Source organism: Chiloscyllium punctatum, chromosome 27 (assembly GCF_047496795.1).
Source record: "Chiloscyllium punctatum isolate Juve2018m chromosome 27, sChiPun1.3, whole genome shotgun sequence".
NCBI lineage: Eukaryota > Metazoa > Chordata > Chondrichthyes > Orectolobiformes > Hemiscylliidae > Chiloscyllium > Chiloscyllium punctatum.
The window spans coordinates 42,458,949-42,476,751 of NC_092765.1; the positions used below are offsets into that span (position 1 = coordinate 42,458,949).

The following is a 17,803-nucleotide window of genomic DNA, read 5'->3' on the forward strand; positions in this document are numbered from 1 at the left end:
TAGAGAGTGATGAGAATGTGCATTTTGCTCGCAAATGGAGTACAAAAGATGGACATGTTAAGGAGAATCCAACATTATTTAAGAAAGGTGGTAAGGACAAGCCAGGGAACTATAGACCAGTGAGCCTGACATCGGTGGTGGGCAAGTTATTGGAGGGAATCCTAAGGGACAGAATTTACACGTATTTGGAAAGGCAAGGACCGATTATGGATAGTCAACATGGCTTTATGCGTGGGAAATCATGTCTCACAAACTTGATTTGAGTTTTTTAAAAAATGTAATAAAGAAGATTGAGGAGGGCAGAACGGTAGATGTGATCTATATGGACTCCAGTAAGGCGGTCGACAAGGTTCCCCATGGGAGACTAGTTAGCAAGGTTAGATCTCATGGAATACAGGGAGAATTAGCCATTTGGATACAGAACTGGCTCGAAGGTAAAAGACAGGATGGTGATCGAGAGTTGCTTTTCAGACTGGAGGCCTGTGACCAGTGGAGTGCCACAAGGATTGGTGCTAGGTCCTCTACTTTTTGTCATTTACATAAATGATTTGGATATGAACATAGGAGGCATAGTTAGTAGGTTTGCAGATGACACCAAAATTGGAGGTGTAGTGGACAGCGAAGAGGGTTACCTCAGATTACAATGTGATTTGGACGAGATGGGCCAATGGGCTGAGAAGTGGCAGAAGGAGTTTAATTTAGATAAATGTGAGGTGCTTCATTTTGGGAAAGCAAATCTTAGCAAGACTTATACACTTAATTGCAAGGTCCTAGAGAGTGTTGCTGAACAAAGAGACCTTGGAGTGCACGTTTTTCGCTCCTTGAAAGTAGAGTCGCAGTTAGATAGGATAGTGAAGAAGGCGTTTGGTATGCTTTCCTTTATTGGTTAGAGCACAGAGTATAGGTGTTGGGAGGTCATGTTGCAGCTGTACAGGACATTGGTTAGGCCACTGTTGGAATATTGCGTGCAATTCTGGTCCCCTTCCTATCAGAAGGATGTTGTGAAACTTCAAAGGATTCAGAAAAGATTTACAAGGATGTTGCTAGGGTTTGAGGATTTGAGCTATAGGGAGAGGCTGAACAGGCTGGGGCTATTTTCCCTGGAGTGGAGGATCAGGGGTGACCCTATAGAGGCTTATAAAATCATGAGGGGCATGGATAGGATAAACAGACAAATATTTTCCTTGGGGTGGGGGAGTCCAGAACTAGAGAGCCAAGGTTTAGGGTGAGAGGGGAAAGATATAAAAGGGACCTAAGGGCAACTTTTTCATAGAGAGTGTGGTGCATGTATGGAATGAGCTACCAGAGGAAGTGGTGGAGGCTGGTACAATTGCAACATTTAAAAGGCATCTGGATGGGAATATGGATAGGAAGGGTTTGGAGGGATATGGGGCAAGTGCTGGCAAATGGGACCAGATTAAGTTGGGATATCTGGTCGGCATGTACGAGTCGGACCGAAGGATCTGTTTCCATGCTGTACATCTCTATGACTCTGAATAAATACAGGAGGGAGAAAAGAATAGAAGGATATGTTGATAGGATGAGATAAAGGGGGGTGGGAGGAACATGGCATAAACATAGACTAGTTGAACTCAGTGGCCTGAGGTTTATCACTGACCTGCTGTTGCACATTTGGTCTGACATTTTGCTACTTCTAAACATTTGTTAACTTGTGGGATGAGGCCTTGGACCAAGATAAGCTTTTGCCTCACATATTTCCTGTCATTCAAAAGTGTCAGCCTGCATAAGCTGTTTTCAAGAACCATTATTTCGATTTAGTGACCTCTGGAAGGCAGCAATCAAACATATATTTCAGAAAGGAGCTCCTGCTGATGATTACAGCTTCAGTTTGGGGCTGTCCCGTACACTGGGTGCTGCCCTAGTGTCCTCAATTAGTCATGTAATGTTTGATTCACTCTGCCGCTGACAGGCACAGCACCGAGGGGAACCAGAGATCAGTTTTAATCTATAATAGATGCTTCAGGTCCTGCAGTTCCCTTTTTACATACAGAATCTTCAATATCCTACAGTCAATTAAAATACCAAGAGATTTTTAAAAATTGAGGCTGGTAGTATATCAGCAAAACAAGCATGGAAGACATTAGAAATCTGACTCAAATACTGAACAAAAGTACGAGAAGGCTTTGCAAAAAGACTGCCATAGCAAAACTGAATCATTGCATTTGAGAGAGGCTGGGCGTTTGAAATTACGTGAATTCTCTCTCCACCTATCAGGGATTGTTTGGATGAGTTAACTCAGACAGACCTGCTTTTAAACACCTTTTCTTGCACATTCTTAATTCCTGTCTATAGATTAATGGCCCAGAATTTCAAAATCTGCAGATGCCTGAAAAGCTGGAGGTTATTTTGATCGTTTCCAAAGGGAATTGGATAAGCAAATGAAGAGAAAGAAATTGTAGAGCTTTGGAGTGTCATTACCTGAATTGCAGGGAGCAAGAACAGGCACAATGACTGAATGGCCTCCACCTAAACTGTAACCACTCTACAATTTTGTTCCAAATAACAATAAATATTCATGAGAAAGTGTAAGTGAGGTGATCTCTTCACCTTCTAGCAGTCTTGAATACCATCTGCTCATTCATTTGGAAACTACATAAAACTGACACCTTTCTAAGGTTCCAGCAGAATCGAAGGGGCAGACCTAATCCTCGGTGAGAAAGATGATTAAAACAAAGTGCAAATTAAAAAGTGCAAAGAACATCATAACTACGTATGGCAGCTCAAATGTTGTTATTCATGTCATTAAATAAACAAACAATATTAACATATTCTTAAAATATTGTAATTCATAAATCCAGAAAGATAGAGATAAAGGCAAGCTGGTGGTTCACCTGCCCCTGGAGGTGGTGAAGAGTGTTATGGTTGATGAGTTAACATTGATACTGGAGGCTGCTTTGGAAGCTCCATTCATATATATCCCTGGTTCATCCGGCATCACAGACACCCTGCCCATTCCTGTCATTTATGCCAAAAGGGTCTGGCATACAAGCCCAACTATGGCTATGGGTACCAGGCTACCCAGGCTCCACGCTGGTAGCCAGTTGAAGATCTGTGCCAGCTCTTGTTTGTGCAGTTGTGTGTAGCCAACCTGATCATCACTGGCGGCTAGATCAGCTCTTTGGCCTCCTTGTGATCTCATACTGCAGGGATTGCCTGCAGTATCCACCAATGTGTCGGATCAAATAGTTCAAATCAATAATTCCTTCTTCCTTTTGATTAAACACAGCTGCCCAATAGGCCCTACGCTAGGCAGCATCAGGAGGTGGCGAAGTTGATGTTTCAGGTGTAACCCTTCTTCAGGACTAGGGGTGGGTGTGGGGGGAGCTGCAGATAAAGGGGAGGCAAGAGCAGGGTGGTGAGGTGGGGATAGGTGAAGACAGGTAGAGGGTATGCTCTGGTTGGTCAATGGGAGGAATGAATCCAATTGGTAGCAGGGAGCAGTGGAAGGGGGAGGGAATGGGAAGGGAGTCAGGGGATGGAAAGGGAGGTTATTTGAAATTGGAGAACTCAATGTTGAGTCCTCCGGGCTGTTGGGTGCCAAAGCAGAAGATGAGGTGTTGTTCCTCCAATTTGCGGTGTTCTTCCAGCCTCCTTCCTGTCTATTTTGGATTCCAGTATCTGCATTTTTTTTGTTTCTAACCAATGGCATTGTATGTTCAATGTTTGTACGGGCATTGAAGGAAACCAACCTGCAGCCTATCCCGTGTCTCAGGAAGTGAATATCAAATGGGAATGTTTAAATAAGCATTTTATGAACTAAGCGATCTTATGACTGTAAATGTGCCAATGATATTGGTTTTAACCAGGGACTTACGTGTGTATTAACATGCTGGGTACATAATGGCCTTATCAATGAGTTATTTTGTCAATCTAAAACTGATTTTTCTAAAATTTAGCATCACCACAATGGTGAAGAGAAGGTGGAAAAAGGATTAGGGCTGTTAAAAATGACCAATTCCAAGTTCATCACAACAACCCGAGAGAAAAAGCAAAACACTGAGATAAGACAAATCTGAACTAATAATTTACCGGTTTCATTCAGGAGAAAGTGAGCACTGCTGATGCTGGAGAGCCAGAGTTACTAAAGTGTGGCGCTGGAAAAAGGCGCAGCAGGTCAGGCAGCATCTGAGGAGCAAGAGAGTCGACGTTTCAGGCATAACCCTTCTTCTTTTGACTTGCTCCTTGAATGCTGCCTGACCTGCTGTGCTTTTTCCAGCATTACGCTCTACCAACCTATTTCATTCAGACAACTATTACAGAGTCACACGGCAGTTCCAAGCACATAATATTGTAACTTCCAGTGATCACAACATATTCGCAAACTATTTTACCTGCAAAAAAACATTTGCAACATGTCAATTTTTATGCTGCAAAAGATTATCTGTTAAGATAATCAAACATACCTTCGTGATGCCATAAAAGACATTTAAAACCAGACTGAAATTTGAAGTAGTCAAATGCAGTCTTCATTACAATTTAGATATCCTGATTGTTGGATTCATTTTTCTGATAACGCTGCTGATTCCTGATCAAGATTTTCTGAACTGTATTTTTGCCATTTTACATACATTTCCAGAATTAATTTTGTTAAGTAAACTATCAGAAATTTGTGGACTTCTGGCTTTTGATCCCCTAACTCTGCAAATTTGGCATTGACATATTTTTAAAAATTATTCCATGGTCACCATTCTTCCCTAATCCTGTAAAATCCCATCACTTTCTTTATCCATTCCTTTTCCTACAGTTTCCGATACTGTCACACAGCCTAAACAGTGAAGCCAATGCCTTAGTTCAATCATGTGATCCCACATAATGGGGGACACCTCGGAAACCCAGTGCCTCCATAGAACAGGCTTTTTAAAAGCTACCTCTGTTTGCCAAGTTTTTAGCTCACCCCATTTAAATCATTTTTCATTCCGTCAGATTCTGCTCTTCTTCCATCTCTGTGAAACATCTTGGGATCTTTCTCTGTTGTTGGAAAAGTTTTGCCCAAAAAAGCTTTTCTAGAGTCATACAGCACTGAAACAAACCATTTGGCCCAGCTCGTTCATGCTGACCACATTCCCCAAACTTACCTAGTCTCACTCGTCAGTGTTTGGCCCACATCCCTCTAAACTTTTCCTATTCATGTACCTGTCCAAATGTCTTTTAAATATTGTAAATGTATCTCCACTGACCACTTTATTCTACATATAAATCACCTTCTGTGTGAAAGAGTTGCCCCTCATGATTTCTCTTCTCACCTTAAACCTCTGCCCTCGAGTTTTGAACTCCCCACCCCAGAGAAGAGATCTTTGCTATTATCTCTGCCCCTCATGATTTCATAAACTACTCTAAGATTACCCTTCAACCTCCTACGCTCCAATGAAAAGTGTCCCAGCTTATTCAGCCCCACCTTATAACTCAAACCCTCCAGTCCCGGCAACATTCCAATGTTTTAATCTAAAGTCTTAGAGCAGAGGCAACTTTGCCGGGAACGGATACAATTACCTGAGATGCAGCAGTGGGGAGATGAGGTTTCCGTTGCCATTGGGTATTTAGAAATCGTTTTCTAGGGAGCTGTCATAGACATATACAGCACGGAAATAGACCTTCGGGCCTACTCATCCATGCTGACCAGATATTCTCACCTAATCTAGTCCCATTTGCCAGCACTTGGCCCATATCCCACATAATGTAGATGTAAAAATCTCAACGGCAATGTAAAGGGCACACAGCTAATTTTGGGTGAAGGCAGACTACTGGAATAGAGTTTCTGATACTTTCTGACCCGAGACAACACAATGGTCACTCTGTAATAACATCAGTTTAGTGAGCTTGAAATTCATACACAGGAGGGAGGGGAATTCTTGTTTGGTTTAAGGCTATTGTACATTGTGAATAACATCTAACACATCCCTAAACCACGGAACCAGACCAACAATGTTACAGGCACATTCCAAATTTCACTGCTCCAGAGTACAACAGTCACACTGTTTGCCTGTGGGAGTCTACCTGAATTGTTAGAGATCTTCCCAGACCTAACACAGGATATTCTCCAGGCAGTTGCAGAGTGTGCTAATCTCACTTCCATGTCTGCTCCACTAAAGAAAAGCACAGACTAATGATGATTTGTCCAATTGAAAGATCACTTACTGAACTGTCATCCTCGCGACTGACTCCAGGTAGCAGTATCCAGCAGCAGTGAAATTGTCCTTGTATCTGCCCATCTCAATGGCATCCAACCACTCGCCCACTGAGTCAAAGCACGGGAATGCTGGGAACGTTTGGTCCACGAGGGGGATGTGCAGATTCTGAGGTCTGCTGCTAAAAAACAAATTCAGAGGAGAGAGATCATAGAAGTTACAGCTCATAAAAAAGGCAGAGTCGTTCAAAGCTAACTGAATAACACACAGAGGGTATTTCATTTTTGCTGTCTGTGTCTTTTCAGGATGGAGGTCAGTTAGCTGGATAGCTGATTAGTGATACTAACATTGTCGGTTCAATTCTCAGCACCAAGTGACATTACCATGAGGGCCCTCCTTCTCTACCTCTCCCCTTGCCTGGGATGTGGTAATCTTCAGCTGATCAGTCATCTCTCTGACAGAGCAGCCTGAAGGTCTGGTAAGACTATGGCAACTTTACATTTATTTATTCCTTCAGGACACTGGTTGCTCAGCCTAGGACTGCACAGTTTGATTTCTGAAGGGACACTTCAAATCTGTAAATGTGAAAGTTTGCATTTTCACTTCTGCATCCCACAGTGCAGACAGATTCATTGGTAGACCTTTTGCAGCTCATTACCAGAAAAGGCACATACCTTCTTGACTACCACAGTGTTTTCTCACATAAAACACCTCTGAAGTTTTGAAAACAGTAGAAAAGATATCTAGATTAAGATTATTGAACTGATCCAACAGTTATTTACATAGGTCATAGGTCAATGCTGCACTATAGTATTGTGAGCTCTTGACACTTCAGGTTGGGTAAAGCCCTCAGACGGATAAAGTCAATAATGCAAGGCTTAAGGCCAAATGCCTGTATGGGGTAGAGGGAGGTGTGTGTTAAGCACTCGATGTTTCAGAAATCTGACTAGAAATACCTCACCTTGGAATCACTTGGTCCACAAGGAAATAGTGTCTAGAAAGCAAGATAGATGTCAAGTCCACTGAATTAATGCAAACCACAGCTGACAGGTTCATAGCTCATTGAAGAAAACTTTCAGCCTGCTTGCTTTCATCAGTCAGAGCACTGAGTATAGGATTTAGGACATCTTTTTGCATCTGTACAAGATATTAGTTGGGCCACACTTGGAGGGCTGCGTGCAGTTCTAGTCACTCTAGTAAAGAAAGGATATTAATAAGCTAGAAAGTGTACAGAAAAGATTTACTAGGATGCTACCTGGACGAGAAGATTTGAGTTATAAGGAGAGGCTGGATAGACTTCCCTGGAGCAGAAGAGACTGAGGGGTGACCTTATAGCGGTCTATAAAATCATGAGAAGCAAATATAAGGCAGATAGTCAACAGCTTTTCCTCATAGTAGGAGAATCTAAAATTAGACAGCAGAGGTTTAAGATTGGAGGGGAGAGATACAAAAGGGTCCAGTGGGGCAAATTTTTCACACAAAGGGTGGTGAGTGTCTGGAACAGGCTGCCAGAGATAATGGTGAAAGCAAGTACAATTTTGTCATTTAAGAAACATTTGGACAAGTACATGGACGGGATAGATGTGGAGGGGTAAGGACCAAACGCAGGCAAAAGAACTAGATTGTGAAAACTGGACAACATGGTCAGGTTGGGCTGAAGGGTCTGTTTCCATGCTCTAAACCTCCATGACTCTAAAGGATACCCATGCTCTGACCCTGCACATAACAATGATGGTGTGGCACTTTTAGTGACATAAATAGGATAATTATGGTATTATACAATGTGTAAAATACTATGGATACAAGGAGCCTTGAGAAATGGTGTCAGAAGCCAACTGGACTTTTAAAGGTACAATTTTTTCAAGCTCCTAAAAAGCTTTGAGTTGATTATAGACAGACACACGCAGACTGAAGACTTTTGAAATTCACTGCACAGTTCCACAAGGAGGAAACTGAAATGAATTGAAAATAGCTTTCCTGTGGGTGTGGACAGTCTTTTTCCTAGCTTTCCAAAACCAAACGTGGAAGCACAACTTCAAAGTAACATGGCAGCCACCTTTGGTTTGGATCTGAATAAATCCATAAGCCATTTTCGAAGAAGGGTTCTGATGAGATAGGAGACAGTGGGAGAGCAGATAAAAGCAAATGAAGGATTGTTGTGCAGAGCCTAGATACTGAGGGACACAATCTCCAGTTCCATAAAGCTTAAATAATAAAACCTTCCATCCCTCCCTGAACTTGTTCTGCTCTGTCCACAGAAAACCTATTTGACTACAGAAACCATCACAGCTGTTGAATAGGATTTCAAGCTTTCAACCCATTCAACTCAAAAACAGGTTAAAAATCACACAACACCAGATTGTAGTCCAACAGGTTTATGTGGAAGCACTAGCTTTTGGAGCGCCGCTCCTTCATCAGGTGGTTGTGGAGGTGAAGATTATGCTTGCAGACGTTATAGCCAAAGCAGTCCAGTGTTATGAAGACACAGTAAACAATGTTAGATTAAAACTTTCATCTTTTATAATAGACAACACCTCCGCATACATAGACCTGTTCAGATAAGGAGGAACACGATGGACACTTGGAAGTGCTCAAGGGTGCCCTCATAAGAACAGGGTATGATGGTCAACTCATCGACTGCCAATTCCAATGTGCCACAGCATGAAACCGTAAAGTCCTCCTCAGCAGACTGACAAAGGCTGCAACAGACAGGGTACCCTTTGTTGTCCAGTACGTCCCAGGAGCTGAATGACTATACCATGTCTTTACAGCCTACAACACATTATCAATGAGGATGAGCACCTTGCCAAGACCTTACCCGTGCCTCCACATCTCACCTGAAGCAGATCACGATTCGTAGCAAACAGCCCAGTCTTCAGAGCTGAAAATGTGTTGCTGGAAAAGTGCAGCCGGTCAGGCAGCATCCAAGGAACAGGAGAATCGATGTTTCGGTCATTAGCCTTTCTTCAGGAATGAGGAAAGTGTGTCCAGCAGGCTAAGATAAAAGGTAGGGAGGAGGGACTTGGGGGAGGGGCGTTGGGAATGCGATAGGTGGAAGGAGGTCAAGGTGAGGGTGATAGGCTGGAGTGGGGTGGGGGCGGAGAGGTCAGGAAGAAGATTGCAGGTTAGGAAGGTAGTGCTGAGTTCGAGGGATTTGACTGAGACAAGGTGGGGGGAGGGGAAATGAGGAAACTGGAGAAATCTGAGTTCATCCCTTATGGTTGGAGGGTTCCTAGGCGGAAGATGAGGCGCTCTCCCTCCAACCGTCGTGTTGCCATTGTCTGGCGATGGAGGAGTCCAAGGACCTGCATGTCCTTGGTGGAGTGGGAGGGGGAGTTGAAGTGTTGGGCTACGGGGTGGTTGGGTTGGTTGGTCCGGGTGTCCCACAGGTGTTCTCTGAAACATTCCGCAAGTAGGCGGCCTGTCTCCCCAATATAGAGGAAACAGGACTCCTCCATCGCCAGACTATGTCAACACGACGGTTGGAGGAAGAGCGCCTCATCTTTCGCCTGGGAACCCTCCAACCACAAGGGATGAACTCAGATTTCTCCAGTTTCCTAATTTCCCCTCCCCCACCTTGTCTCAGTCAATCCCTTGAACTCAGCACCGCCTTCCTAACCTGCAATCTTCTTCCTGACCTCTCCGCCCTCACCCCACTCCAGCCTATCACCCTCACCTTGACCTCCTTCCACCTATCGCATTCCCAACGCCCCTCCCCCAAGTCCCTCCTCCCTACCTTTTATCTTAGCCTGCTGGACACAATTTCCTCATTCCTGAAGAAGGGCTGATGGCCGAAAGGTCGATTCTCCTGCTCCTTGGATGCTGCCTGACCTGCTGGGCTTTTCCAGTAACACATTTTTCAGCTCTGATCTCCAGCATCTGCAGTCCTCACTTTCTCCTCCAGCCCAGTCTTCAGGACAACAACACCGTACAACCCTGCCACAGCAGCTTCTGCAAGATGTGTCAGAGTATCGACATGGGTAACGCCATTACACGTGGGGACACCTCCGACCATGTATGCGGTGAGTACTCATGTGACTTGGCCAATGTGGTCTATATCATGCACTGCAGGCAAGGATTCCTCAAGGCTTGGTACATTGGTACATTATGGGCGGCACGGTGGCACAGTGGTTAGCACTGCTGTCTCACAGTGCCTGAGACCCGGGTTCAATTCCCGCCTCAGGCGACTGACTGTGTGGAGTTTGCACGTTCTCCCCGTGTCTGCGTGGGTTTCCTCCGGGTGCTCCGGTTTCCTCCCACACTCCAAAGATGTGCAGGTCAGGTGAATTGGCCATGCTAAATTGTCCGTAGTGTTAGGTAAGGGGTAGATGTAGATGTAGGGGTAGGGGTATGGGTGGGTTACGCTTCGGCGGGGCGGTGTGGACTTGTTGGGCCGAAGGGCCTGTTTCCACACTGTAAGTAATCTAATCTAATCTAATCTAATTGGCGAGACTGAGCAGACCCTACAACAATGGACAATTGGACACTTCACAACAATCACCAGGCAGGAGTGTACCCTCCCAGTCAGGGAACACTTCAGTGGGCTGGGACTTTTGGCCTTGGACCTTCAGGTGACTATCCCCCTACTTCGGGGCAGGCAACAATGCAGAGGCCTTGGATTCATGTCACATTACAGCTGACACCACTACACTGTCAGGTGAATTGGCTGTGCTAAATTGCCCATGGTGTTAGGTGCATTAGTCAAGGGAAATAGGTCTGGATGGGTTACTCTTCGGAGGGTCGGTGTGAACTTGCTGGGCCGAAGGGCCTGTTTCCATTCGGGCAGCACAGTGGCTCAGTGGTTAGCACTGCTGCCTCACAGCACCAGAGTCGATTCCATCCTCGGGCAACTGTCTGTGTGGAGTTTGCACATTCTCGCTGTGTCTGCGTGGGTTTCCTCCGGGTGCTCCGGTTTCCTCCCACAATCCAAAGTAGTGCAGGTTAGGTGAATTGGCCATGCTAAATTGTCCATAGTGTTAGGTGTATTAGTCAGAGGGGGGTGGGTTACTCTTCAGAGGGTCGGTGTGGACTTGTTGGGCTGAAGGGCCTGTTTCCACACTGAAGGGAATCTAATCTAATCTCATATACACACACACCCTCCCCGCACTCACACCAACACACATACTCCATCACACTCTCACACGCACTTAACCAAGCTTACGCACACACACCTATATGTATATACACACACTCTATCACATGCACATACACACACTCACATGCATACTCATTCTGTTTATAAGTTTATGGGGTGAAGTTGTATTTGCAGAATTACATTTTATTTTGCTCAAAGACTGAATGAATCCATATATAACTCTGAAAAACCACAGAGGGTTTGTCAATCTGACATAGCACTGGGACACAGATAGACTTCACACCTATTGTTTAATAAACTGAGCTATCTTCAGAATGTAATTTAAGAGAAGTTCTGGTATTTACATATCAAAGAACAGAAACCAGCATATCCCATTATAAAAGATGAAAGTTTTAATCCAAGATTGTTTACGGTGCCATATCTCCAAAACAGTGGACTCCCTTGGCTATAAATTCTGTGAGCATGATCTTAACCTCCACACCCACCTGATGAAGGAGCGGTGCTCTGAAAGCTAGTGCTTCCAAAGAAACATGTTGGATTATAACCTAGTATGTGATTTTTAGCCTTGTCCATCCCAGTCCAACACTGGCACCTCCAAGTTACCTCAGGAAGAGAAATCTTCAAGCAAGAAACTGAATGGATCCTATTCTTACCTTATTACACATACTTTACCCATTTCTACTTTTAATTTTTGTACCTGCATTTTATCTAAAAACCAAATCAATTGCATAGTTTACGATCCACACTGCTGGCACATCTGACATGTTTGTGATACTTGGGGACCAGAGAATCACAGAATGTGTGATGATGGGTGAACTGAATTGGATTCATGAGAAGGTCCCAATGGCAGCGGTTCTGATCAAGTTGTAACAGTCAAATCCTAATGTAACAGATACATGCAGAAATGGTGGGGGAAATGACTTAGAATTAGAATGAGATTTTTATGGTCACATGTACTCAAGGAGTACAGTGAAAATTTACAATATCACCATTCCCAGTGTCATTTTAGGTACAAAGGTACCTAGGTACAAAGTAGAAAAATAAGGAAATATAGATATAAGTTCAACATTAAACTCTTTCTTAGTACAACGTAGAAATCTTGATGCTCTCCCAATCTGGTTGACTATTGAGGCAAATTCCACCCATCCGGTACCATTGAAGACTTTATTGCACTCACCTTGCCTTTCTTCAACCTCTATTTACATGAACAATGTAATTATTTTATCCTGTCTTAAAATTTAGTTTCAATTTAGACTCCACTTTGGCTTTCAGTCATTTTCTACCAAAGCGCCATTGGCGGCAAATCATTTCTCTCCCCCATCTTTAGTGGACAGTGCCTTTTCTGGTTGGGCTAAATTAGATTAGATTAGATTACTTACAGTGTGGAAACAGGCCCTTCAGCCCAACAAGTCCACACCGCCCCGCCGAAGCGTAACCCACCCATACCCCTACATCTACATTTACCCCTTACCTAACACTATGGGCAATTTAGCATGGCCAATTCACCTGGCCTGCACATCTTTGTGACTGTGGGAGGAAACCGGAGCACCCGGAGGAAACCCACGCAGACACGGGGAGAACGTGCAAACTCCACACAGTCAGTCGCCTGAGGCGGGAATTGAACCCGGGTCTCAGGCGCTGTGAGGCAGCAGTGCTAACCACTGTGCCACCGTGCCGCCCACGAATTAGGAATAAAAACTGTGAAAGATTTATATGTTGATGGCGTTTTTGCATTTTTTAACAATTAGTTGATAATTTTCACTTCCTTAAAGCCTCTTCTTTAGATACCTCCAAGTTTGCAGTTTTGTCCATAGTTTATTGCAGGTTTTCCCCGCCTTCCTAATGATTCTGATTTTGACGTCTTTCTGGAACTGCTTCCATCATTAAAGGGGGCTATTTCAGCTATTTATTCAAACATCCATAAAGTATGCTCAGATTCTCTCGATTCTGTAAAAGTTGAGAAGTGGAAGAAGGAGTTTAATTCAGATAAATGTGAGGTGCTGCATTTTGGGAAAGCAAATCTTAGCACGACTTATACACTTAATGGTAAGGTCCTGGGGAGTGTTGCTGAACAAAGAGACCTTGGAGTGCAGGTTCATAGCTCCTTGGAAGTGGAGTCACAGGTAGATAGGATAGTGAAGAAGGCATTTGGTATGCTTTCCTTTATTGATCAGAGTATTGAGTACAGGAGTTGGGAGGTCATGTTGCGGCTGTACAGGACATTGGTTAGGCCACTGTTGGAATATTGCGTGCAATTCTGGTCTCCTTCCTATCGGAAAGATGTTGTGAAACTTGAAAGGGTTCAGAAAAGATTTACAAGGATGTTGCCAGGGTTGAAGGATTTGAGCTACAGGGAGAGGCTGAACAGGCTGGGGCTGTTTTCCCTGGAGCGTCGGAGGCTGAGGGGTGAACTTATAGAGGTTTACAAAATTATGAGGGGCATGGATAGGATAAATAGACAAAGCCCTTTCCCTGGGGTAGGGGACTCCAGAACTGGAGGGCATAGGTTTAGGGTGAGAGGGGAATGATATAAAAGAGACCTAAGGGGCAACTTTTTCACACAGAGGATGGTACATGTATGGAATGAGCTGCTGGAGGATATGGTGGAGGCTGGTAGAATTGCAACATTTAAGAGGCATTTGGATGGGTATATGAATAGGAAGGGTTTGGAGGGATATGGGCCAAGTGCTGCCAGGTGGGACTAGATTGGGTTGGGATATCTGGTTAGCATGGACAGGCTGGACCGAAGGGTCTGTTTCCATGCTGTACATCTCTATGACTCTATCTGGGAGACAGATCTGGAAGAGATAATTCTGGGTCATGTGTGGGATGAGGTTTTACAAAGGTGCACAGATTTTCTATCTGTGCAAAACATTGTTTTACTCAATGCAAGATTCTAAACCACGTTCACTACACCAAAGCTCGACTTGCCAAAATATTTGAGGTGGTGTCTCTGTCCTGTGATCAGTGTCAACAAACCCCAGCAAATTATATGCACATGTTCTGGCTTTGCCCTTCTTTAAGGAGATATTGAACTGATATCTTTGACACCTTATCTAAGGTATCTCACTCCTAATGGTTTTACTGCTTTGTTTAGGGTGTCACCCACTTTATCTAACCTCCCTTCCTTTAAAAAAGACATGACAGCATTCACTATCTTGTTGGCCAGAAGATTGATATTGTTAAAATGGAAATCCCTCATGCTGCCTACCCATACGCACTGGGTTAGAGATGCGTTATACTTCCTTAAACTAGAAAAGATAAGACTATCCTTAGCTTCTCTAACAAATTTGCAAAAATTTGGAATCCTTTTCTTTCATATGCTAAGGGTGTTGTCTTTTTAACTGTTCCAGACTGAGGTATCTTCTATTGTGGCATTTTCTTTTCTCATTATTGTCCTTTCTCTTTTGTTAATGCAGTTATCTTACTGCTGGCTTAATTTATTATGTTGTGTGCTTTGTATATGTTTTTATTTATTATGGTTGCTTGTCGTTTTTTTTCTTTATATTCTTGGGGGAGGTATGTGCTGTGGGGAGGGTGGGTGGGGTTTTGTTTATTGCTGTTTATTGGTTGTGATTGCACCTTGTTTTGCTTCCATTTTTTGGAGAAACAAAAATTGAAGACAAAAGAAAAATAAAGAAATAACGTTAGAAGTTCGATATCACTCCTTCTGAAGTGCTTAGCCATGCTGGGCTCGCACTCCCCCACAAAGGTTCGATCTCCTCCATGTTAGGCTTGGAGTCCTGCTCTTCCACGTGCTCTCTCACTATCCCCAGTGTGGACCCAATCTTCCCACAGAAGGTAAGTAAAGTAAGTTGTGAAGGAAGGGGGAAAAAAAATCGAAAAGTAAAAGTGGACGGAGCAGATGTGTTCTGGACAGGACATGCTGCACTGCTACTCTGCCGCCATCTTGGACACTTTTTAAAGAGGTGAAGGAGCAAGTTGGAACAACGGTCCCATGATGTCTGCTGGAATCGGGAGGCCTTGAAGCTTTGGCAATCACATGAATTTCCAAGTGATGAGGCAATTGCCAAAATATGATACATTCTTCCATCAATATTTGAGATAAAACAATACTGACAGATTGCTGCTCAGCCGTGCAAAGTAGTTTAGTCAGCACAAGTGTTCCAAAATGACCTGTCCTGCAGCATCAGTGTGACAAGCTAAATCCTGCATTTAACATCAGCAGAAAATAACTCTGCTCCGTTTACAAAAAAATGAATGTTGCCCCACAGAAGTATAGAATAAAATCTTCCATAAAACTCATGAGTGCTTAAGCTAAAGGGGGTCAGAAAGAAGCCTCTAGAGTCAACACTGCTTTAGATAGAGAGTGACAGGCAAGAAGGATCAGGGTTGGCTGGGTGGGGGGGGGCATTACGAAACCAGTACAGAGAAAGAGGAGAGAAAAAGAGAGAGAGAGAGAGGAAAGCAAACAGAGAGAACAAGCTGACGAGAGGGTGGTGGGGGGAAGAGTGAAAGTGAAGGGAAGGGTTTGGGGAAGGGACGAGCAGTAGTGAGGAGTGAGGGGCTGACGAGAAAGAACTAAGTTGAAAAGTGTGGCACTGGAAAAGCGCAGCAGGTCAGGCAGCATCTGAGGAGCAGGAGAATCGATATTTCAGGCAAAAGCCCTTCATCATCACTCCTCGGATGCTGCCTGACCTGCTGTGCTTTTCCAGGGCCACACTTTGCGACTCTGATCTCCAGCATCTGCATTCCTCACTTTCTCCACGACAAGAAATAAAAGGTGTAGACCTATTGTACCTGCTCCATCATTTAAAATGATCATGACTGATCCTGAGTTCCTGCCCACTCCCTGTACCCCTTCGTTCACTGTGAGACCAAAAATTGTCCATTTCAACCTTAAATACGTTCACTGATACAGCCTCCACACCCCTTTGGTGTAGAGCATTCCACAGATTCACAGCTCTATAAGTGAAGTTATTTCTCCTTATCCCAGCCTGAAATGATGCAGACACACATGCCCCTAGGTTTTAGATTACCTGACCAGCCAGAACAACATCTCAGCACTGACCCAGTCCAAGCCTCTTCAGAATCTTGTAGGCCTCGATGAGATTGCCTCTCATTCTTTTAAACTCAGTTAAAAACAGCTGTTTGTGATATAGACAGAGAGAGAGATAGGCAGACAGACAGGGAGAGACAGAGAAAGTGAGATAGATTATATAGATGAGAGTGTGGGGGTGGGGGTTGTTTGTAGATGACTTGGTAGTTAACAGTAAGAAAAATGGTCTTAGGTGACAGGATGTTCAGATAGATTGATCAGATGGGCAGATCAGTGGCAGATGGAATTTAACCCAAGAAAGTGTGAGGTCATGTGTTTTGGAGGAAATAACGAGACGAGGGAGTACTCAATGAATGGCAGAACACTAAGAAGCTCAAAAGAGCAGAGGGATCTTGGGGTGGTTGTCCACAGATTCCTGAAGGCAGCAGGACAGGTTCACAGGGTAGTTAAGAAGGCATATGAGACATTTACCTTCAACAGTTGTGACACAGATTATATGTGTGGCGATGTTATATTGGAGCTGTATAAAACTTTAGTTAGGACACAGAAGGAGCACTGCATGCAGTTCCAGTGAGCGTGTGAGTGAGTGAATGAATGAATGATTTCTTGTCACATATAAATTGAAGATACAGTGACAAGTGTTTTGTTGCCAGTAACAATGTGGATAAAAAGAAATTACTTAACTAAGAGTTTATCTTCTGTTCAAATTGGGATCACAAGCTCGGCTTCAGGGCTTCTGCAAGGTCTCTGCAAGGTGTTCTGGTCCTTGAGTCCCGCTCCAGGAACAACAATGATGACACTGATGCCCCAGGAGATCTCGGTTCTGCTGCTGCCACCACATCACTGCCACCAAGAGTTCAGGCTCCATGCCTACCACCCACCAGGCATCTAGGCTCTGAACCTACCACCGCTGTGAATCTAGGCTCCAGGCCTATCACCGCCAGGAATCCAGGCTCTAGGCCTACCACCGCCAGGAATCCAGGCTCTAGGCCTACCACCACCAGGAGTCCAGGCTCTGGGCCTACCACTACCAGCAGTCCAGGCTCTGGGCCTACTGCCCTCAGGAGTCCAGACTCCAATCCCAGAACACTATCTATTGTGCCGGTGCCATCTTGAGGAAAGACAAGGTGTGATTGCATTGGAGAGAGTGCAGAGGAGATTCACCAGGATGGTGCCTTTTAGGGTGGAGCATTTTACTTGTGAAAAGAAACTGTACAGGCTCAGGTTGTTTCCTTTGGAGCAGGGAAGGCTGAGGGAGGACCTGTTTGAGGTGTATAAGAGTATGAGGGGCATAGGCAGTGTGGAAGGAACTGTTCCCCTTACATGAAATGTCACTAATAATTTTCAGATGAAGGGCAGGAGGCTCAGAGGAGATTTAAGGAAACCTTTTGCCCTCAATGGGAATCTAGAATGTACAGCCTGTGAGGGCCATAGAGGCAGGAAACGTCATAAATTTTAAAAATTATGTAGATGCGTGATTGAAATGCCATAACATTCAAAGCTATGGGCCAAGTGCTGGTAAGTGGGATTAGTGTAGATAGG

General features: G+C 44.2%; 1 protein-coding gene across 4 annotated transcripts in view; it reads right to left on the reverse strand.

Moving 5' to 3' along the window:
- The window catches only part of LOC140453661 (ephrin type-A receptor 7-like), a 596,634-nt gene that overhangs the window by 6,813 nt on the left and 572,018 nt on the right, over positions 1–17,803 (reverse strand). For 3 of the 4 annotated variants that reach the window (XM_072548551.1, XM_072548548.1, XM_072548550.1), the window contains one exon: positions 6,157–6,327. In XM_072548551.1, coding sequence (XP_072404652.1) covers positions 6,157–6,327 — 171 coding nt within the window. The remainder of the gene's footprint in view (positions 1–6,156; positions 6,328–17,803) is intronic. The other variant, XM_072548549.1, reaches the window with a different exon arrangement.